This window comes from Bufo gargarizans, chromosome 6, assembly GCF_014858855.1.
Source record: "Bufo gargarizans isolate SCDJY-AF-19 chromosome 6, ASM1485885v1, whole genome shotgun sequence".
Classification (NCBI taxonomy): domain Eukaryota; kingdom Metazoa; phylum Chordata; class Amphibia; order Anura; family Bufonidae; genus Bufo; species Bufo gargarizans.
Window position 1 is genome coordinate 75135999 of NC_058085.1, and position 24958 is coordinate 75160956.

The 24958-nt window shown below is 41.8% G+C and overlaps 1 protein-coding gene across 1 annotated transcript; it reads right to left on the reverse strand.

Moving 5' to 3' along the window:
* Positions 1–5083: 5083 nt before the first annotated feature.
* LOC122940925 (lysosomal protective protein-like) lies at positions 5084–24711 on the reverse strand. The gene is made up of 15 exons (XM_044297856.1): positions 24615–24711; positions 23691–23854; positions 23505–23616; positions 23369–23419; positions 22194–22280; positions 21853–22008; positions 14850–14941; positions 12813–12897; positions 12444–12535; positions 10083–10155; positions 9793–9941; positions 8906–8981; positions 6920–7009; positions 6721–6822; positions 5084–5845 (listed from the first exon to the last, which is right to left on the reverse strand). The coding sequence occupies exons 1-15, from the start codon at positions 24615–24617 to the stop codon at positions 5762–5764; spliced, it is 1416 nt and encodes a 471-aa protein (XP_044153791.1). The 5' UTR covers positions 24618–24711; the 3' UTR covers positions 5084–5761.
* Positions 24712–24958: the final 247 nt, after the last annotated feature.

Below are 24958 nucleotides of genomic sequence, written 5' to 3' on the forward strand. Positions count from 1 at the left end.
TGATGTATATTGATCCTAATGGTCACTAGATGATTCACAGAGCTTGCCATCTGGCATAGAATTATAAAATCGTTGTCTGCTGGTGTTATCTGGTACTAAGCAGTTGAGACCACTTAGGCTATCGCTCATTTAAGAGAGCAGTTCGAACTATATACTTTATAGAGTTCTCTGCCTCCTCCCATTGTATGCATGGTCACATGCTGGAGATTACTGGGAGTTTGCTTTAAGTCGGACCTTGCGCACCTGTAATTCGCCCACTGGCTCCTGGTATTGCCCATACGGCCCAGGTAAGTTTAGCGTTAGGTTCCCGAGCTACTTGAGAAACCTTGGCGTGGTGCTCGGGCTCAGGATATGTTGGCTAATTCTCAATTTTACACCAGTATGAGGGTTAGTAAGACCGCAGAGTGCAGCTGTCTTTGTTTTTGTTATGTTATTTTGACTGCTTATCACATCCACACAATTGCTATCCTGTGTAGGATGTCCATTGTGGTACTTGTGGTCCGCTGCAGGCATCTTCCATTGTATGCATTTTTGCTGGGGATTGCCATTAGCAACGGGCCACAAGTGCAGGATCTGCCCCCCCAGTATAGATGCACTACTGTATATGGGGTTGAGCACTTCCTGCTTTTTAATACCATGCTAATTTGTAGTTTGTATTTTGAATTTTTGGAGGTGTAGAAACTCCTAGTCTGAATGTGCCTTTATTTCCATCCACAGGCAGCATTCTGGTGCACATGTGAGGCCCGGGCTATATCAGCCAGTCTTGGGTGGGGCTCAGAGCTCTCTGCCTCCTCCCATTGTATGCATGGTCACATGCTGGAGGTTACTGGGAGTTTGCTTTGAGTCGGACCTTGTCAAATATCCCTCCATATGTGTTTTTTTTTAAAAACTCTCAACGGAGTCTTTTTGTTTTGTCTTATGTGTATGTTAATGCGAAATAAAAGTTATGTTTTAATATAGACCTTAAACAGGAATTTTTAGTCTTAGGACTATTGGACTATATAATTTTACCCTATAGCGCACAATCTAGGGGAATTGGACGTATTATAAATAAACATTGGCACCATATTCAAAAAGATAAACTAATAGGATCCACAATACCCACTGCACCACAAATCATCTATACAAAGGCCCCCAATTTGGGGCTAAAGATAGCCCCCTCTATCAAACATCCAAAAAAGAACAATCAATCTATACAGAAGTGGTTAAACATGAGTGGATTCTATATATGCAAAAATACATCTTTTCCAAAAAAGACAACCAGAATCAACTCTACACAAAATACGTTAACTTTTGAAATAAAAAAAAATTTAACATGTAACTCCTCTAACGTCATATATATCATCCGATGCCCCTGCTCAAAACAATATATCGGCAGAACTAAAAGATCTATCAAAGTCAGAATAGCAGAACATCTGACAAACATCAAAAACGGCTATGAGAAACATTCTCTCTGTCAAGACACTTTAAATTAGTCCACAACAAAGATCCAAAAGGACTTACCTTTGCTGCATTGGAACAAATAGAACGACATTGGAGAGGGGGCAACAACATCGCAAGAATGTCAAGAGCGGAATCCAGACGGTATTCTACCAGATGGTCTGAATGCTGAACTTGAAATTTTTGGCTTTCTCTAATTCTACGGGTGGGTGCTATGATGAATACCACACCTCATGCCCGCTTGACGTCACCTACGTCAAGCTCACGAGACGTGGTATGGTCATGGGTTACCAAAGCTGACGTTACGCCCTCCAGAGGAGCAGGTAAGGTCAGCTTGGTAGAGTTTAGACATACACCTCCTGTCCACGTGGGCGCAGAGAGGCAACAAGCTGAGAGAGCCAATTCACTGCCGCAGTGAAAACAGAGCTGTCTCAGCCCGGGTATCTGCCACCAGCTTCTTGTTTGATATAAGCCCAATCCGCTAACGGGATTATATAGGGTGAGAAACCAACTAGCTTATAACTAGGCCGAAACACGGACATGGGGATTTGTGATCGAGATACAAGATTAAATTATATATTTAATCGCCTTAAGGGCACACTAGATATAACACAATATACACAGAGAATATATACAGAGGTCTGAGGTTACAGATACAGGTGATATAGGTACAACAGGGTTAGGCAGAACGATAAGTCAGTTTACCAAATATATGAGTCCTTTGGGTAGTGATGAGTCCTTAGCTGTATTCAGGTCGGAGGCAGTGATGTCAGCTGGTTGCAGGTCCCTCCAAACACTATTACACAATGTGACCCCCTTTCAGAGAAAGATCCGTCCGCTTGCTGGCACAAGCCTTTTAGGATTTTTCTGCTATCTGGCTGCGGCTTTGAAGCAGGGCCCCCCTGTGGAGCTTGATTTCCTCTGTCATCTTTCAGCAAATGGTGGTGTGAGGACATGGCTGACAGTAAATATTAATCCATATTCCTCACACCTCCTTCTTTTAGAGGGCGCTAGGGGAAGCACATTCCTGTGTTTACCCGTGCGCCCATCCGCACCCTCTCTGGTGGCAAATGGCAAAGTGGTACGGCTGGAGCGCCAGGCTTCTGCGTACCCACCTACCATTCGTTCCTGACCCATGGAGTCATCCAGACTGAGCCTGACACTGGGGCCACAATTGCTGGCATCAGTCGGTGCTATAAATGGCCGCATGAAGTCGGCTGCTTGTAGTACTGGGAAGCTGGAAAGGGCATCCTTCAGCACCTGGAAGGCCGTCTCGCAGTCGTTTGTCCAATCGACTGCGGAGGGCAGCTTTTTCCTTGTGTGGTCCGTCAGGGGCCTCGCCAGGCTACTATAGTAGGGTGTGAACTCCCTATAGTACCCGGCAGTGCCCAGGAAGGACATTACCTGCTGCTTGTCTGGGAGGGTGAGCCAGGAAGTGCTGGCATTCACTCTCCCGGGCTCCGGTTCCAAAGCTTCCCCACCTGCCTGGGGCCCCTCACTTATGCCCGTCTGGCACTTTCCTGGCGTAATGGTCGGCTGGGCCTGCCCTATACTGTCATGCACCAACTGCGACAAGGCCTGAGCCTTTTCCTGGAAGCACATGACACACTCGATAACCGATACCCCAGGGGTAGCTACATCTCCCGTCCAGGCCTCTGTCTTAGCGGCCCCTGGGTATCTGGTCACCGGAATCTCATGCGCAACCCACAGAAATTCCACCCTGAACGGATAGGGTACCACAAATTGTCGGTCCCTAGGCCACGCCGCTGGTGGGCCCTGTTGGACCGTTTCCTGGCACAACCGTCCTTGGTCCCAGACCGTCCTCTGGAGGTCTGAATCCACAGGAGGCCGTGCCACCTTCTCCGTGAGAGCTTTCAAGCTGGCGCTAGCCCCTAGTGCCACCTAAAACCCCTGGTGGGACGTGGACAGAATAGACAAGGTCTACTAACTGCCCGTCCCTAGGCAACTCCTCCGGTGAGCCCTGCTGGACCGTGACCCGGCACAGCCATACTTGGTCCCAGACCCCCCACTAACGCCTCCTGAAGCCCCTGACCGGACGTGGCCAGAATAGACGAAACTGCTCCATCCTCTGTCAGGTTCCCAGGACCTGTCTCCTGGCCTCTATCTGACTCGGCAGCCACTTGTTGAGAAGGGGTAAAGCCATCAGACCTCTAAAGGGCCCCAACACTCCCACTGCATGTGACAGAAGCTATGGTCGCTGCCACCGCTGGTAGTGCCTGCTTCCCCTTCGATTCCGACCAAGTCGCCAGTCCAGACGGACTAACCTGGCCCTCTGACATCCCGGTGGTGGAGGAACCCTGCACTGAGGCTTCACCTAGCAGCCCTACCTGTCCTGGGACAGCCCTGACCTCATTTGCATCCTCCTCCCCTGCAGCTGTCTGCCCCCTGATTGTCCCCTCAGTCACCACACCTGGAGACAACAGGTTCCAGCAAGCTTGCTGGCCACACCCTGGGACTTCAGCACAGCTGGCAGGAATGACCCCCTCCCCACTGAGGGGAGAGGTACACATTACATCCCCCACCCCCACATCCTCATCAACAGGCATGTTATATAAACACATGAATATATGAAAAAAAACACATGGAAACCTAAGCGATTGTAACTATGGATGAAAGAATAGGGATGTATCTCGACCCCATTCTACAACGAATATATCTCATCAAATGTATTTCTGACTTAGATATATTTTATTATTATTTTCTCCTCTTTATTTTTCTATATTTTTACATTTTTTAAGTTGTTTTTATGTGATTCGTAAGGACAGCAAACAATGGTACATAAAATAATATATCAGATGTATGATATAGCTAACTATGAAACTATAGACCAAAAAACGCATAAACACACACAAAAAAACGCATGGAAATCGCACAAGAACTGCAATATAATGAGATATATCAATTTTATATTCCTAAATCCACTCCAGCTTTTCTAATTAAGCAGAGAGCTAAGGCTATAAATTTACCAGGCATTCCAAGCAAGTGCAGCCACTGATGAAGGAGTATGGATATACTCCGAAACATGTCTGGTGTCAACTAAGTCACTGACAAATATCTCTGCTCATTGGGATATGGATAATTGGATCTCTATTGGAAATTAAAACGGAAGAAGCGTTTCACAATAATTTTCCTTACTTTTCCTGGGAGCTACAAGATGCCGAACTTACGGCTGGAGTTATCACAGTGACATTAACAGCCAGCGAAACTTCCCTTATACCATAAAGATTTGGATTTAACACCCGATATTTTAAAATCACTAATAGAGATACAAGCGTGGAGGTAAGACGGTAAGTGCCGAAGACCACGTGGGACGCCACGGCAGGCACCGCTTCCTTCGCTTATCTGCCACAAACAGTGAGTAACTAAAAATAACTCTATATGCCGATGTATGTACAAATATTAACAAAAACAGGATGAACACTTGCTGAATACTGTTGGAGCACTTGGAGAAGGCTATTTATCGGTCCAGAAAGCTATCGGTCCAGATTAGTGGAAGACATATAATCCATATCATGGTGCTCCGCTGTGTTGCGTAATACACAGGTAACAATCTGCAATACTTCCATATGTCGGCACATACATTTGTGTCACTGTTGAAACGACATGACTGATACTTACTGTACATTATTTGGAAAGAGGCACTTACTGGCTTAAACCAATAAAGGACATTCCAGACTTCAACACTCTGCTATATTGTGCAAGTGACTACGGTACCACATCTATACTGCAGTACAATACATCAAAGATATCCACATAAATCGGTATGTTACCAAAGAGTGTTTAAAAACAGGATTAGACACATTGAAGACTGCTGTATGGAACAACATTAGACAGCTATTTATTGCAATTTTATTTTTAAACATCAGCTTATTTAATGTGGAATTAAGCTATATAATATATACATTTTTATTGATAAAATATTATCTCTTTTTCACTATTCATGCATTTTTGGAGTTTTAGCAATCAATAGTTATACACAGAGGGGGTTATCCATTCATTAGTGGACGTCATCTGTGTATGCAATATTTTTTAGATCATTAATGTTATTTGATTTATATATTTTTATCTTTAGTACTTTTAATAAACTTTGATCTTTTATTTAAACAGCTTCTTAGTGGTCCCGACTGTTAGAGTGGCCAATCTATATTTTTTATTCTAAGGATAGGTCCTCAATTTTAAATCTCCCAGAAAACCCCTTTAACCATCATAGTGAGTTAAAGCATACTATCTGCTACATCTGAACAGTAGCAGTGAAGCAGTCCAGAGTGGTAAATGTATGCCCTGACTGGGAACTTGAGGTCTAGAAGGGCTCATTATTGATGAATCGTCTGAACATTTGAAATGCTTGTAAAGGCTTGTCCGTTGGCACCATGTGACCGGCGCCCTGCAAATCAATGAAAAGCAAAAAGATTTTAAATATATAATTTTGGATTGGCATAAGATAAATCAAACAATATCTATCTATCGATCGATCTAACCAAGAGATTAAAGTAGTTGTCCAGGACCTTGAAAAAGTAGCCTTCAAATGTGATGAGCTCACCTGTTAAATACTGTACCTCACTACTCCAGCGCTAATGTTCCAATGGTTCCTGACAGTCTTTGTTACTTTTCCCACAGTGATGACATCACATACAGCTATGTGACTGCTGCAGCCAATCACTGACTTCACTGATCTTGTGCCAAACATGCCACCATCACCGCTGAGGCCAGTGATTGAGGACCACCAAAACACGGTGCTGGAGCAGTGGGGGGTTTAACAGATGAGTTATGGTTATTTGCTGCTCTTTAAATCCTGGAGAAGCCCTTTATCAAGTCAAGTTTACCAGAACTAGAAGAGACTGTAGGCAATACATTAAAGTGTGTAGAAGAGAGTTCCTGTCACTCTATTATGATGTTGTGAAGGTCTGTAAGAAACCACCATACTTTATATTGACAGTCCATTGATTTCAGTGGAAATTACAGGGTATATAATGTATTGCAGATGTAGTAGATAAAATACCAGTGTGAACTATGAATGGGATCTACAATAGTGAGACCTAAGATAAATAGGTATTATGGATTGGATCATGGACTACTTGGCCGTTATTGCTTTTAATTAGTTTAATTGTTGAGAAGAAGGTGGTAGGGCAAGGACAAGTTGGAAAATTATTTCAAATCCAAGTAAAGAACAGAGTGAGAGAATATAGATTAGAATAAGGAAAAAAAAATATCCACTCAGCCTTGTTATGTGATATTGACTGCAATGAGACAAGTTTATACCTTTACAGTTAAGAAGGTCAGGTTGGCATATTGTTTGGCATAACCAGCAATCTGTAATTGATCTCCATCTTTGTACATCCAAGGTTGGTAGAATTTCTCTGACTACAGCAAATACAGATAAACATCCAGTACATATCAAAACATTACTGATCAGCAGAAGTACAGTTTTTATCTTACATAGTCACACAAGTCTACTTACCTTCTGAGCAAGCGAATGCACAAACCACTCAGCACCCAGAAAGTTACATGCCATGTCTACATCTCCACTGTACACCAGGATGCGGTACTTCTGCAGAGAAGGAGACAACATTGAATAGACTTTATAGTTTGCATGTCTCGCCTGACAACAGTGGTGTATGCAAAAGAAGGAGGAGACCAGAACGTGGAACTTCTGTAAGTGCCAGGGAGGTGTGAGTTGGAGAGGATGTAAGTGTTGGCTGCGGAGAGGATGGTGATCCTTCTTCAGCTCTTCTCAGACTGGTGCACAGTGAAGGGAGGGTCATATATTGAAATCTTTAGGATTTTATTCAGGAACAAATATACTTTTCACATGTAGGTGCATATATATGACGCTTATGCATTTAGGAAATGTAAACTGCCCCTACTCATAGTGAAAGCCCAGACAGGACATTTTTTGCCATCCAAAACAACTCAGTTTTTATATTCTATTGATCTCTATTAGGATGGACCTATATGGAATGCATTTAAAGTGTTCCGTTTGGCTTTCTGTTACAGCAGTTCTGTTATTTTCGGTTTTAAGCATATTATAATGGAATGCTAAACGTGAATGGAAAGCTAAATACGAGTATGAACTGCCCCTAAACAGCTACAACCAGACACTGCTGTTAGGTGAGGGACTATGGCTAAGACACCCATCACCCAGAATACTACTAGGCCAGTACTATGCCAGTGTTAAAATTGCAGTCACCCAACCTGCCTCCATATTCCTTACTGGTGCCAGACAATTGCAGTTGACATCAGCTGCTATTGAATGTATTTGAAGCTCTATATTGTACTTAGTAAAAGAGACTTTTATATGTTTCATGCTGACCTCATTCTCCAATAGTACATTTTTCACTGCACCGATCCCCAGGGAAAAACAGCTTGAGGGAGTACTTGGGGTTATTACTATTCTGTACTTTGGTTACTGCATTTCATATATTTTATATGCAATTCTGTGTAATGTTATATATGTCTCTTGTAATATGTCACCTTATCCAGCAGGAGGAGGTATTGTGTGGCAATGGCTGGCTATATAAGGGCTTAACCACCCTGTTCCACCCCTCCTGGTAGAGTGGCCTTGTCCACCTTACTGCCAGGAGGGGGGAGTCTACAGTGAGCTCAGTCAGAGTGAGTTCAGTCCTGTCTTGATAGTAAAGAAAAGTTAGGAAGCAGCTCATAGAGCACCAACTCTTTTAAGAACTGAAGAAAAAACTCAAGTGACGCTTTGGGATTTGAGACAACAGAGTAAACTGCAACATCATTTTTACAGTCACTGCTGTGAGGTGAGGAGTTACTAGCTAAAGACACCCTCATAACCAAACAACCATTAGGCCAGCAACATCTTAAGTGCAGAATTTCAGCCATTCAACCTGCCACCATAGCTCCTCAGCTAGTGTCAGAGAAGAATTGCACTGAAGCCAGCTGCGCATTCTGGTGTATTGAGCTCAGTTGCCAATTGGCCTACTCAGTGATTGACAGATATCTCTGTATGAGTAGGACCACCTACTAGACTCCTTAGCCAAGAATGAGCAGTGTTCACATTACTAAATTACAAGTTATACTAAATATTTTCCCACAAAACTATATGAATCTGTTCATCCCTTCTACTTTATAACTAGCTGCCTGCATACAGGACTCTATTTTCTAGTTTAGTGCTCTCATTAAGAGAAACAAAATAAGAGTATTGCAGGTTGGTTGTTACATAGTCGTCAGCTGATAGATGCACACATTAATGCTGCTGGAGGAAGACCTGATCAGCACAGGTCCTCCTACAGCAAGAGGATCTCTCTAATCACATTCTATTCTAGGCAACAGATGAAGAGGGGCTCCCTTCTAAAAACTCAGAAATGCCCGAAAGGGTGTACGGAAATGGGTATTCTAGATTGGACAACCCCATTAAGTTAAGATCACTAAGGAATTAGTTGCAGGACATTTCCAGAACTGCTCACACCTATTTCCTTACCTTCTCATCCAGGACCTGGAGGTATTGACTACGTGCATCTTCCATCTCTCTTTGAAAGGTATAAAACACTTCGTCACTGTGAATTAATAGTAGGTAATATAATACAAGCACAAGGAAGCCAATTGTTCTTTTCTTCTGGACGAAGTATCCAAATATCATGGACATTTGTTTTAAATGGCAAAACCATAATGACCAATGAATTAATTCTAGCTTAGGAACAGTTGCCAACCATCAAAGAATAACCATGGACCTTATAAGCTTGTGATGGAGACCCACTCTGCAATGACCACAATCAGCAGTGAGTATATTCAAGAAATAGAAAAAAGAAAGAAGGAAAGAAAAGAAGTATCATGGTCTTTGCTCATGGTCCTTTGAGTCTTTCCCTTCTTCCTAGGCTTTTTGGTGCACTACATTCCACCCTATATTGTCACCTCACTCAGAATTTTTCCAATAGATGCATGCATTTTCTTTACAATGGAAATCTATAGTGAAAACTTCAAAACAAATGCCATGGATAGGGTATCCTGCTCATATTGCCAACCTCAGATTTCAGGTGGCTTTTTGTGTCCCAAAATTTAATATCACAGACCAAGCCATTTTATGGACAGAAAGGAACGTTAGCTCCTGATCCTGGGTTATTAACCAGAGCGGACAGTCTCACTGTATGAATAGGAGGATATGTGCCATGTCATGCTCAAGCTTAATGGTGGAGGTAGGGGGATTGTCTAATAGGTGCCCTAATTAAAATAATTAGGACATCTACTTCCACATGGGGGTTGGAGACATTTAAAGAGGTTGTCCAGGTTTAAATCAATCAGTAGGCTGCCACTGACAGATTAAGCAGGTGGTACAGTTTTCCATATTTAAGCGCCATTAAAAATACTTACTTGCACACCTCCCAGCGGGGAAGTTGATTTGGGATGTGTAATGCTGACCGCACCTCTGGGTTGTTCAGGTAGGTAGTAATGTCTGAGTCATTCATACAGGGAACACCCAGTGATATTGTCTTGTTTAACTGAGACATTTCCCTCAACCTCTGTTGAATGTGAAAGAACATTTTTAATTGAAGCCGAGACATTAAATATAGTGAAAAATCCTTATTGATGTCACCTTCATAGATACCAAGTCCTACAGTATGTGCCTATTCAGTATTAGTATCTTCCCTTCATATTCTTACCTTACTGAATTGGGAATGACTCTCAACAGACATTATACCAGGAAGATAGGCTTTAATATGGTCTCCGTAGTCTCTGCAGAAAGAAAATAAGTCTGTCCTATCATACTGCAGACCATCACTGAACATACCGTATTTTTCGCCCCATAAGACACACTTTTTCCCCCCAAAAAATGGGGGGAAAATGCCCCTGCGTCTTATGGGGTGAATGCTGGGAGGGACTGGGAGGAGGAACTGGGGGCCGGCAATTGCGGCGGGGCCGGTGCAGTCACTGTACTCCGGCCCCGCCGCTCCAGTGCTGCACTATACAAATATAAAATGTCTCATTCAATTAAAAGTGATTAAACATGCCCCCCCACTCTTATTATTACCGTGCACCCTAACAGCTTCTGTAGAATGCAGGCAGGCAGGCCGGGCGGGCGGCAGCGTAACTCCTTGATGTCCTGTGCCTGCGCCGCCTACTTAATGAATGAAGCAGGCGGTGCAGGCACGTGACGTCAGTGAGTGACGTGCCGCCCGCCCGGCCTGCGTGCGTTGTACAGAAGCTGTTAGGGTGTACGGTAATATTAGTGAGGGGGCATGTTTAATCACTTTTAATTGAATGAGACATTTTATATTTGTATACTGCAGCACTGGAGCCGGGGGGGAGAGAATCTGTGGGTGACAGTTTTATGGGGCACATCTGTGGGTGGCACTGTCAATGGGTGGGGGCCTGTGGATGGCACTGTTATGGGCTGGGGGGTCTGTGGATGGCACTGTTATGGGCTGGGGCATGTCTGTGGATGGCACCTATATAACAGTGCCATCTACATATCCCCCATAACAGTGCCATCCACAGATCTCCCATAACAGTGCCATCCACAGATCCCCCATAACAGTGCCATCCACAGATCCCCCATAACAGTGCCATCCACAGATCCCCCATAACAGTGCCATCCACAGATCCCCCATAACAGTGCCATCCACAGATCCCCCATAACAGTGCCATCCACAGATCCCCCATAACAGTACCATCCACAGATCCACCATAACAGTGCCATCTACAGATCCTCATAACAGTGCCATCCACAGATCCCACATAACAGTGCCATCCACAGATCCCCCATAACAGTGCCATCCACAGATCCCCCATAACAGTGTCAGCCACAGATCCCCCCTGTAACAGTATCCTTCACAGATCCCCCCCATAACAGTGTCCGTCACAGATCCCCCCATAACAGTGCGTCATCCACAGATCCCCCCATAACAGTGCGTCATCCACAGATTCCCCCATAACAGTGCGTCATCCACAGATCCCCCCATAACAGTGAGTCATCCACAGATCCCCTCATAACAGTGTGTCATCCACAGATCCCCCCATAACAGTGCCATCCCCAGATCCCCCATAACAGCGCCATCCACAGATCCCCAGTAATAGTGCCATCCACAGACCACCATTAGTTCCAAACCCACCAAAAGCACACCTTTGGTTAAAAAAAAATATTTTTCTTATTTTCCTCCCCAAAAACCTATGTGCGTCTTATGGGTCGGTGCGTCTTATAGGGCGAAAAATACTGTACCTATTTGACCCCAATGCCAACCATTAAAATTTACCCTAACCAGATTGTATGTTTTCCTATTTACATCCTGTTTTTGGAGACCTGCTCAGCTTGGGTTGGGGCTCCTTTTACTAATGAAGGCCTCTTCCTTGGCCTGTGACGTCACGTTCATCAGTCACATGGACTTTATGCAGCTCATTCTTATTCAAGGGAATGGGAAAGATTGGCTGCAATACCAAGTACAGTGCATAGTGCTGTGGTTGGTGTACTGTAATGAGTTCACAGAGCTTGTCCATGTATCAGAAGCCCTTCAAACAGCTTATCAGCGTGGGTGCCAGGAGTCAGATCCCCACTGATTAGATATTGATGGCTTACCTTGAGGTAGTCCTTTAAGTATGACACTGCCTGGGGCAATATACTGTAGCTAGTCACAGGATATACAGCTATACAAGGTACATTATGTACACTGTACACTATATGGGACACAACACTACAACTACAGGAGCTTTTATGACATTCCATTCTAAATCCATAGGTATTATCTGAAGTTGATCCCCACTTTGCAGCTAAAACAGTTTCCACTCTTCACGGAAGGCTTTCTACAAGATTTTGGACTGTCTGTGAATTTTTTCCCAGTCATCCAGAAGATCACTTTTTGAGGTTAGATGCTAATTTTGCATGAGAGGTCCTGGCTCACAATCTAGTTTAAAGTTCATACCAAAGCGTTGGATGGGGTTGGGGTCAGGACTCTGTGTCAAGGTCTTACACACCAGCTGACCCAATAATGCCTATATATTGTATATATTTATCTAATTGGTCAATGTACCTGATCTCACCAGGTTCTCCCTCCAAACATGGCTGATAAATATTATAAATATTCAGCTTGTCGCTGTTTGCCTTAGAAAAGGCTTCATTGACCTAGAAAGAGAATTATAAACGTCATCATACTTACGATTAACTTACTCATCATACTTACGATTGCTAACATTGTGATGTCTCATCATGGTATGCTTTACTGATGAGACATGTATGTGTAAGCCTGTCTGATACTAATAAGCAGTATTATATTCCCCATGTATTATATTTGTACATAGCTATCACTTACAGCCCTGTAGAATTCCTACCATTTACCATGTACTGTGTGACGTCAATGTTCATAGAATGATTGGTGGCACAAAGTAACCATCATACTTACCGCATTCGAGCATTGCTTATTTCTGGGATTAAAAAAATTGCAACGTCTCCTTTTACAGCAAGCAGCCTCCATTAGTGACCACCCGCTAAAATTGAAACAGAGAAGAAGAATGGTGGACTTAGAGACATTAGATATTATGTTTTCCTATGAATAGTTGTCAGTGGTTTCCGCCATTTTCACAGCATCTCCGAAGAACCTAATGTGTATGGAAGATCCCATGCACACTGAGACTTTCCCATTTAATTTTAATTGTTTTTCACAGCAGGTTTAAGAGATTTAGAGACTTAATGGGGATTTCTAAGATACAAATATTGATGACCTATCCTCAGGTTAGTTCATCAATATCACATCTGACACCTGGCATCCCCCTCCGATCAGCTGTCTCAGGTTGCCGCAGAGCTGGCAACAATACAGTGTATGGAGTGGAAGCAGAACTGAGCTGCAGTACCCCGGCTTGGCCACTACACAGTGCACGGAGCTGTCTACTTCCAGCTACGTTCTCTGAATAGTGTACGTTCCTACAACAGCCAAAAACAGCTGATTGGTGGGGGTGGGGGGTGGCAGACTCCCACTGATCTGATTTTGATGACCTATCCTGAGGATAGATGAATATTGGACCCCTGGGTGGGCCCAGATGAACATTGGACTCCTGGAAAACCACATTACTCCAATGGAAATGAGGAGTTAAGTGCACTGAGGGTGGGCCCAGGCTAATCTATGCATCATGAGCCTAGAGAACCCTTTTCCAGGCTATGGACACTCTTGGGGGAATATTTTTTTATTACTGCATTATAGTTATTTTCACTGCATCTTCACTGCAGACTGTTGCCTCTCCTTCTCAGTGAAGCCAGTAAGAGAATCTCATGGATTTGAATCTAACAAGTAGGCATGTGGTTGAAGTTTGCATGCTCTCCCTGTAGTTGTGTTGCAGTGCCTCAGTATGTGGGGGTATCTGGAATTGTTTAGTAATGTTTTGTGATTTTTTGCTATGTAATGTGTACTCAGAATATCTGTTTGTGGTGTAGGTACAACCAGGGTTAATTATCCTGGCTCAGTCCTCGTAGGAGCTTAGGATGTGGCCTGGCTCTACTCTTAGCTCTAGATTGGTGTTCTAGTTAGTTGTAGGGAGAACTTGAAAGGGACAGGGAGCAGACCCTATGTGCTGCACTCCTCAGGCCTCCAGCTTCAAGAATCTGGAGACTAGCAGATCTCTGTGGGAGCCTCTACTTCTGCTACAGCAAGAGTGGAAGACGACAAGATTGGAGAATCTGCATGGTCAGATGAGCAGGCAGTCAGCAAAGTAACCTGCATAAAGCTTTCCAGAACCTGCTTGATGTGGAGGGAAACAGTTTAAGACACCCTATACACCTCGGGACCAATATGGCAAGTCATATCTTTGGGCTTTCATGCCGCAGTGCGAATTGCAGACGTTATTGATAGAATACAGTCGCCATCCAGAGATTCTAGAGAGAGAATTTAGCAGGAGATACTGTAACCAGAGAGCTGCTGCTTCCAACATTACTCATGCACAGAGATCTTGGAAAAGGATTTTCACTGTGTACAGACTGTTGTTGAATGTACTACAACTCCTATTTTGCATTCAGGTAAAGAAAGACATTTGTTTTGTTGAACCTGGTCTGGTTACTGACTCGTACTAAACCACACTTTAGCTATTGCGTTGCATTGCACAACTACACCTCATGCCAGGCCACCCATACAACAACTAATATTAAGGTACACCCCAAATTACCATCAGGCAAGAACCCCAGTGACTGGGAGTCCCCCAAGCGAAGAAAGGGTATGCCCATTATTCACTTCACTAGCCAGAAACCACTGTGACACTATCCTATATTCAGAGCCACTATCACTCTTCTGCTCCAGCTCCTCAAGGACTCACTACAATGTCACCGTACAGCTTCTCCAATGTTAATCAATTGGAGCAAGAACAACAGCAGGATAAAGCTCATATATATAAAGGACGAGTGGCAACAGAGCTTGTGTTGGGAAGGGTGCTGTACTGAACAGGTTGTTACTTACCTTATATCGATTAGACCATGGTAATATGAAAAATATATTGAGGAGTGGCTGTCCATTTTATTATCTGTTACCCCATTTCCTATAGCAAGGCCCTAAAATTGAAAGATACAAATATATTTATAATATTATATGCTAGAACCTCCCTCTTATGCCCCAGGATTAAAAAAAATAAAAAAAAATCTTTCGTCAATCCAGCCCTAAAGTAACAATTTTTTCCAAAGTTCATCAATACTTTTTACTCTTTTACTATGGCCCTCCATCACTCATTCTTCCTTAATCAAGTTATCAACCGCTTTTCTCCACTGTCCCGCTGTTGGAGGATCTGCCCCTACCCATTTCTTAAGTATAAGAAGTCTAGGCTTGAAATAACACTTTGCAGAGAACCACTCGTATATCTCTATTTAGATTCAGATGTTCAATTGCCCCTAATATACAAATCACCGGATCTTCAGATATTTGAACCTTCAAAATTAGATATACAGTCTCCAGTATTTCCTTCCAATATCTAAACAACCTTGGGCATCTCCAAAAACAATGTATTAAATCAGCGTTCTCTCTCCCGCATTTTGAACATCTATCCGAGGCTCTCACACCCATTATCTTCAATAACCGTGGGGATCGATGCAACCTATGCACTACAAAAAACTGTGAGATCTTATGTGAACCCCTATTGGAGACCGCTGAATAACTTCTGAGGGCATCTTTCCATTTATCTTCTGTAAAAGATTGAAGTTCCTCCTCCCATTTTTTTCTAGCAAGTATTATAATCAGTTTCTTTTTGTTCTCCATCAATATCTTATATCTTTTTGCGGTTATACCTCCTCTTTCACCATCATTAGTAAATTTATGTATTATATCTGATTTTTCTATTTTATATTTATCCTCCTGAAGGACTGTCCGCAGGGCATTCCTAAGCTGAAAATATTTATACATATCTTTTTGGGGAATCCCAAACTCACTAACCATTGTATTAAAATCTTTCAGTTTGCCCTGTTCAAATATCTGGCTATGGTATTTCATCCCTTTTTTTTCCCAGTCTATATAAATCTTAATCGTTTGCAATTCCTTGAGATTTGTATTTTTCCAAATAGGTGTGTAATACAGAAACCCTTTAATATTTTTTTAATCTCCACCCATATATACTCCAATAAATTCAGTATTCTATTACCTGTGCTCTTTTTACCCAGTGTACCCGATTCCAACACCTCTAAGTGGTTCCATTCCTCTTTCCACCCCAATCTATTTATAACTTGTCTACCCACCAAACCGTTTAAAGTACCTTTTGTATGACCATATTGTGATATTAAATAATAAAAAAACCAATTTGGAACAGCTAGTCCACCCTCTCTTACTGGGAGCTGCAGCACTTCTTTCTTTATCCTGGGGATAGCACCTTTCCAGAGAAAATCCCCCATTAAGCTATCAAGTAGCTTAAAAATACTCTGCGGTAACCTCAATGGGGCATTTTGGAGAACATAAAGTATTTTAGGGAGAAAGATAATTTTTATCAGATTTACCCGACCCTGTATTGACATTGGTAATCTCCGCCAGATATGCACTTTGGTCCTAAGTTCTTTTAATAAGGGGGGTATATTTAATTTTTCGTATTCTGCTATATTTCCAGAAATTTGTATACCTAAGTATTTAAAATTCTCATGTTTCTCTAACACATGCACCCTTAAATCACTCTGTAATTGTGCATCACCTAATATCAGCAAGTGTGACTTCCCCCAGTTAATATTTAACCCCTTAAGGACATAGGACGTACCGGTACGCCCTATTTCCCGAGTCCTTAAGGACCCAGGACGTACCGGTACGTCCTGACTTAAAATCGGAATTCGGGCGCCGCAGGGGTTAATCGGAACGGGACGCCGGCTGAAATCATTTAGCCGGCATCCCGTAACAACGCAGGGGGGGGGTCATTTGACCCCCCCCCCGTATCGGCGATCGCAGGTCAATTCAGACCTGCGGTTTGCTGTGCTTTTTGCAGTTTCTGATCCCCGCGGTCCCTGACCGAGGGGATCAGAAACTTTAGAGTGTCTAAATTAGAGATTTTGCACCCCTGCACGATTTGATGGCGGCGGGTGGTGCAGGGGGGGTGTCGCAGGCGGTGGGGGCGTTGCGGGAGGCGGGCGGTGCGGCAGGCGGGATCGCGATCCCCCGCCCGCCTCCCCTTGAATAATCAGTTGGCGTCTAGTGGTTATACCAGGGTGCCAGCACATTGCTGACACCCTGGTATAAACGGCTGACATCTGTGCAGATGTCAGCCGTTTAACCCTTTCCATACCGTGGCCCGTACGCGGTATGGAAAAGGTTAACTGTCATCGGTCAGGGAGCTCCCTCCCTCTCCCATCGGGGGGCTGCTGTGCCTTTGCAGCCCCCTGATGGAGAGGGAGAGAGCCCCCAGGCAGCCCCCCGAAGCCCCGTCCTCACCCTTCCCCGTCTGCGAAGTTGTGGCAGACGGGGAAGGTTCCCATGGCAACAGGACGCCTGCTCAGGCGTCCTGCTGTCCATGGTGCTGAACAGATCTATGCTAAAAGCATAGATCTGTTCAGTGTAAGTAAAATACAGTACAGAACCCTATAGGGTTCTGTACTGTATTTTACAGACATCAGACCCACTGGATCTTCAAGAACCAAGTGGGTCTGGGTCAAATATTTTTTAAAAAAAGTGAAAAAAGTTAAGATTAAAAAAAAAAAAACATTTATCACTGAATAAAAATTAAAAAAATAAAATACACTACACATATTAGGTATCGCCGCGTCCGTAACGACCTGATCTATAAAACGGTCATGTTACTTTCTCCGCACGGTGAACTCCATAAAAATAAAAAAATAAAAACTATGAGAAAATTGAAATTTTGCCCACCTTACTTCCCAAAAAAGGTAATAAAAGTGATCAAAGTCGCATGTACGCCAAAATAGTACCAATCAAACCGTCATCTCATCCCGCAAAAAATGAGACCCTACTCAAGATAATCGCCCAAAAACTGAAAAAACTATGGAAACACTAAAACATGATATTTTTTTGTTTCAAAAATAAAATCATTGTGTAAAACTTACATAAATAAAAATAAAGTATACATATTAGGTATCGCCGCGTCCGTATCGACCGGCTCTATAAAAATATCACATGACCTAACCCCTCAGGTGACCACCGTAAAAAAATAAAAATAAAAACGGTGTAAAAAAAGCCATTTTTTGCCATCTTACGTCACAAAAAGTGTAATAGCAAGCGATCAAAAAGTCATATGCACCCCAAAATAGTTCCAATCAAGCCGTCATCTCATCCCGCAAAAAATTAGACCCTACTCAAGATAATCGCCCAAAAACTGAAAAAACTATGGCTCTTAGACTATGGAGACACTAAACAATTTTTTGGTTTTAAAAATGAAGTTATTGTATAAAACTTACATAAATAAAAAAAATTGTATACATATTAGGTATCGCCGCGTCCGTGACAACCTGCTCTATAAAATTACTACATGATCTAACCTGTCAGATGAATGTTGTAAATAAAAAAGAAAAACGTGCCAAAAAAGCTATTTCTTGTTACCTTGCCGCATAAAAAGTGTAATATAGAGCAACCAAAAATCATATGTACCCTAAACTAGTACCAACAAAAAAACAGTCCAGCAAAATCTGCCTTCCAAAAACCGTATGGCATTCCTTTCCTTCTGCGCCCTGCTGTGTGCCCGTACAGCAGTTTACGACCACATATGGGGTGTTTCTGTAAACTACAGAATCAGGGCCATAAATAATGAGTTTTGTTTGGCTGTTAACCCTTGCTTTGTAACTGGAAAAAAAAAAATATTAAAATGGAAAATCTGCCAAAAAAGGGAAATTTTGAAATTGTATCTCTATTTCCCATTAAATCTTGTGCAACACCTAAAGGGTTAACAAATTTTGTAAAATCAGTTTTGAATACCTTGAGGGGTGTAGTTTCTTAGATGGGGTCACTTTTATGGAGTTTCTACTCTAGGGGTCCATCAGGGGGCTTCAAATGGGACATGGTGTCAAAAAAAACAGTCCAGCAAAATCTGGCTTCCAAAAACCATACGGCGCACCTTTCACTCTACGCCCCGCTGTGTGGCCGTACAGTAGTTTACGGCCACATATGGGGTGTTTCTGTAAACGGCAGAGTCAGGGCAATAAAGATACAGTCTTGTTTGGCTGTTAACCCTTGCTTTGCTAGTGGAAAAAATGGGTTAAAATGGAAAATTAGGCAAAAAAATGAAATTCTCAAATTTCATCCCCATTTGCCAATAACTCTTGTGCAACACCTAAAGGGTTAACGAAGTTTGTAAAATCAGTTTTGAATACCTTGAGGGGTGTAGTTTATAGAATGGGCTCATTTTTGGGCGGTTTCTATTATGTAAGCCTCGCAAAGTGACTTCAGAGCTGTAGTGGTCCCTAAAAATTGGGTTTTTGTAAATTTCTGAAAAATTTCAAGATTTGCTTCTAAACTTCTAAGCCTTGTAACATCCCCAAAAAATTAAATATCATTCCCAAAATAATTCAAACATGAAGTAGACATATGGGGAATGTTAAGTCATCACAATTTTTGGGGGTATTACTATGTATTACAGAAGTAGAGAAACTGAAACTTTGAAATTTGCAAATTTTTCCAAATTTTTGGTAAATTAGGTATTTTATTATGCAAAAAAAATATTTTTTTTTTACTTTATTTTACCAGTGTCATGAAGTACAATATGTGACGAAAAAAAACAATCTCAGAATGGCCTGGATAAGTCAAAGTGTTTTAAAGTTATCAGCACTTAAAGTGACACTGGTCAGATTTGCAAAAAATGGCCTGGTCCTTAAGGTGAAATAGGGCCGTGTCCTTAAGGGGTTAATCCAGAAAAAAAAATAAAAAATTATCTATTATATACTAAAATACTTATGTATGCTAAAAGCCTTATGTATGCTAAAAGCCTGACTAATAAAACTGGTGAACTGGAATTAGTGATGTGTGAGGAGGACTATGACATAGTGGTAATAACTGTGACATGGCTGGATGACAGCTATGACTGGGTGTTTAATGTACAGGGTTACAGTCTGTTTAGAAAGGGTCATAGAAACCAGAGTATTTCTGATTCTAATCACCATAGCAGCTCACACAAGCCATTTTCTTATTTGTTTAGTACAGGCTTTGGCTATCTCTGGCAGTCCTATAGATTACTCATGCTATAACAATTCTGGATAATTTTTTCTTATTCCCCTTGCATCATGTGATAATTTGTGCACATCCCCTGTTTTTTCTACGGGTTTGAATGAATGCATTGATACACAATGTGTATAGGCTTCTTTCAAATCTTTGCAATTTTGCACAATAAAAACACGTTTAATGGGAAAAAGTCATTTTTGGTGCACCCCATTCAGAGAACCATAACTCAAATGGGGACTAGTATTTTTTGTAGATACAGTTTTGGGGTACATATTAAGGTATACAGAAAAAAAGGCAAATTTGTCATCATCTTTAAAAAAAAATGTATGCCATGTGCCCTACTGTATAAATAATGCATTAATTCTACTGCTCATTATGTTTGCAGCAGTACCCTATATGTATTCTTTTTACATTTTTTATATTTTTTAATAGTGAATCTTTTTCATGAAAAAATTGGGTTTCTGTTTTTTACTAAACTTTCTTAAACTTTATTGATTTATTTATTTAAGTCTCACTAGAGGAACTAAAGCTGCGATCATTTAATTTCATATATAATTATTTGCAAAACTTAGAATTCCAAAGCATTATAATCTGTACATGTAGTACTGATCTCTAGCATAGCCTAATAGGCTGATGAAGTTGATGGGCAGAGAGGGAGCCTCTTCCCTTTGTCAAGTTCTATGTATATCAGTTGTTTGTTATATCTTTAATATATTTATTAACATTTCGTTAATATTTTTATCACTTAGCCTGTGTATGCCTATTTATTCTCATATATTTGAATTCATGTTAAAATACCCTCAACGTCACTTAAAGGGACACTGACAGGCCCAAAAAGCATATTTAGGTATATATATGACAGTACAGGTCATATAAAGTGTATTAGGAATCATCTAAGTATCCCCCCTGTCCACCATATAAATACAGTAAAAAGAAGTTTTATAACCTGCTTTTATCGTGTTCATCAACTTGCACCCAGCCAGCCTCGCCATAACTGCCGTCTGAAGCGCCGCCCAGCTAATCAATATTCAGTTCGCTAGACGGCTACTCTGAAGCGCTGCTGTGCCTGGCGCATGCTCATTAAGCAGAGGCTGCATCGGCCTCTGGGAATCAGACTGTGCGCAGGCGCGATGCGATCCCGGCCAGTGAGGGTGCCGGGCGCATGCGCTGAAGATGGCCGGGGACACTAGTAGCCGCCCAGCGAAGTGAATATTGATTAGCTGGGCGGCGCTTCAAACGGCAGTTGTGGCGAGGCTGGCTGGGCGCAAGTGGAGAGGAAACACCGCCCCTTGGGCAGATTGAACACAATGAAAGCAGGTTATAAAACTTATTTTTACTGTATTTATATGGTGGACAGGGGGGATACTTAGATGACTCTAATACACTTTATATGACCTGTACTGTCATATATATACCTAAATATGCTTTTTGGGCCTGTCAGTGTCCCTTTAAGATTTGAAATAGACCCCCAAAATAGTATGTTTTGGAAAGTATTTTGAAGATTTAAAAAAATTCTGATGAAATTATAAACCTTCTAGCGATCCTAGTATCCTAAAAAAAAATATATGTTTATAAAATGATGTCAACATACAGTAGATATTTTGTTAATGTATTTTAGGTAGTATGACTGAGAAATTCTAATTAAAAAATTGAATTTTTTTTCCAACTTTTATGTAATTTTTTTTGCAAATAAACTAACGTAGAAAAAAGTACTGGGACAAGTTCATTAGACATGCTGATATTAGGTATAAATCTGCTTTTAATAGTAAGTGATCTTTATAGTTGCCCAAGGATATTGCACACCTATATACCACTAATGAACAAGTCGTTTTCTTACCTTCAAGTTCATACTGCTGTCCTCTTTCACTTTCACTGCCAAAGCAGGGACATAAAACCCCCCATAACTCTCCCCTGTCAGATAAAGATCATTTTTAGAGAACTCTGGGTACCGGTGAAAAAAATCTCTCAATGCCATGTAGTTATCCTGAGCAGTCTGGGAAAGAAGAAGAGAAGAGATGTCATGTAGGCGCACACTTCCTCCTCACTGTATTGTCTGTATGGGCAGCACAGCAATGTGTGTGCTTTATGGCAGAAAAATGTCATTGAGTATATCAGTCTGCAGGAAGTGACCAGAGAGCTACAGGTACACTAAGCTGACACTTAGACAAAGGCTCCTACCTCTTCATCACCTGTCATATATTTTTTGTCATCAGAATAGGAAAATCCAACTCCAGCAGGAGATTCCAGATACAGAACATTTGCAATCTAAAACATAAAAGGGGGAAATGAAAGAACAAAATGTTTGTAGCAAGGTGGCTCAGTGGTCAACCAGGTTGACTCCCAACATGTATAGGTCTTTAGGACGTATATAACTGTATGGTTTTCCATATAGGCCTCCAGAGGTTACCCTGTTGGGCCTACAATCATTACATGGAGATCAAGGTACAACCTTTCCTTGCTCCTGCCATTTCATATTTTGCGTTATGCTATACTGATGTTGTCTCCTGATCTTGGCAGTTTTCCTGATCCCATCTTTTACTTAGCCCTTCTGTTTAGTGTATGTGATACTTCTGATTCTTCCTTGATTCTGACATCCAGCTCAGTTTTGTTCCTCTGGCCAGGACCTCTGGATTAACTGTGACTATGCATCTAGTTTATTCCTAGGTCTGACACCTCCTGCCTGCCTTACTGCTGAAGCCAGTCTTTGGCTGCAGTGTATCAGGTGACCAAGGTGGTAAAAAAAAAGCTGGGGACCAGAAAATAGACAGGAGCAACATGGCAGGGAGCAGGCAAGTATAAATATTCGAATAGCAAATGTAGGCAGTGGACATCAAATAAAAGTCAGTTATTCCTGGAAAATCTCTTTAAGCTTGTAGTTCATCAAAATCTATTTAGGAATACAGCATTAGCTTAACTTCTGGTTGCCATTGGATACAACTCATTAGTTGAACTTTTCCTTTGTGATTGATACAGAAAAATGAGGAACAAATTGGAGTTTTTCTCCCATTTTCTCTGTACCAAAGATCATGGAGGAGTGTAACACATTAACATGATTTGTGTCCTTGTGGAAATCAAGCATTGAGAGAAAACAATGGGAGTATTTCTGTATAAAATACATTACTTGTAAAAAAAATGGAAGAAATGTAAAAAGTTCACCTAAAATCCATTCGCTCTAAAAGCTATGAGCATCGGCAATGCACCAGTTACTGCACAGCTTACATATGTTATCAATCATTAGGAGATCATGCAATATACAACATAAAATAAAAATACAATACTACCACATATGAGAAAAGTGCAGAATATTGATGGTTAGTTTAATGTGTTACATAACAGACCATGAGAATGATCACCTTATTCCAGGAATGTGTGTTGTACATCAGGGTACTGCCATCTGAATGAATCTATCATAAGGGTAAATAGGAACATGTTATATCCAAATTCTCAGAAGGAAAAATCATCAATAGCCAACTGATCTTCTAGACCCACCAGGAAAGGACCGTGCTCAGTTAACAAACCAGCAAGGCTGCTGCATCCGGGGCCTCCATTCAGCCACAAGACCAAAGGACAAAACCTGGGATCATCCTGACACTCCACAAACCTGCAGAGAGAAAGATGGTGATGTACTGTATATAGAGAACAGGGTTGGAGGGGTGATGGTCACTAACAGCTCACCAATAATGGAAGTATTTTCCTTCTGATGCATTGAGAAATCCAGAAAACTGTCGAAATGAGGGTTCATTATTTAGACCGGGGAGACCGAAGATTTGATCTGCCTCTGGAGCAGCTTCTGCTGGAAGCAAACCCAGAAACAGGGCACAGAGCAATAGTGGAAGCATCTGTAATACACGGTCAAATAGAGAAAAACAATGGATGGGGAGGGATCAAATCACAACCAGGAGATGTCTTCTAATAGCCTCAAACATTCACCAAAACTCAACTTTATGAATCTACAAAATGTGCTCTATCAGGTATAGCTCAGCAGACAATCTAATGTCGACAAGTTGGCCGTACACATGAGAGAAATATCTGCAGACCATCTCAAGTGTATGAGATCCCTCCTGGGAAGGAGAAATCAGACGTTGTATGCTTTGTTTCCTTGTACCCACTGAAACAGCTGCAAATGTGCAATTGACTGACAGCAAATTATGTTTGTGGCTAGCTTAAAGGGGTTGTCTGGGCATTTTAATATTGATGACCTATCCTCAGCATAGGTCACCAATATTAAAAGATCGGACAACCCATTTAAAGATGACCACTCACATTAGAACAGCATCATTTGAACCTGCCATCTAATGTGTATGGGGATGTCTCGACTTTCCCCCGATGATAGGTGTTGTGGGTAGAACGGTTAGGCATGCTGGTTTTCAACATGCCCGATTATTTGCTCTCAAGAGAGATGAGTGGCAAACAGAGATGTCTGGCAGGGGATTGTTCCCCTCTCTTAGTTGAGAGCACATACATGCTCTGCTGAACCTAGCATATGTGTAATGGGGGATCGGGTGGGTCGGGAGGAAGAGCTACCAGTAAACAGATATCTAAGTTAACTATGGCCACCTGTAGAAATAAGATTATTAGCACAATGATTATAATCCTCACCATCTTGTGGCCCTGGTCTCAGCATAGAGTGAGTTAAGAAGTAGTGCGCCTAAGAAGTAATCTTTTATAGACGACCACACATGACAGTACCCGTTATAAGTCTTATGCAGAAAAAAACGCTAACGACTAATCTGTTATCAGATATCTGTTATCAGATATCTATTATGGGAATCACATGGAAACTGTTACCATGGCTTCATAAGAATTGTGGCCAATGTGTTATCGCCTCAAAGACACGTTATGATGTAACTGACTGATAAACTGGTATAACCTCTGATATAAAATACAAGGAAATACAAAAAAAACTGTTCACTCTAAGGACACTGACCCAATGGATGTTCTTA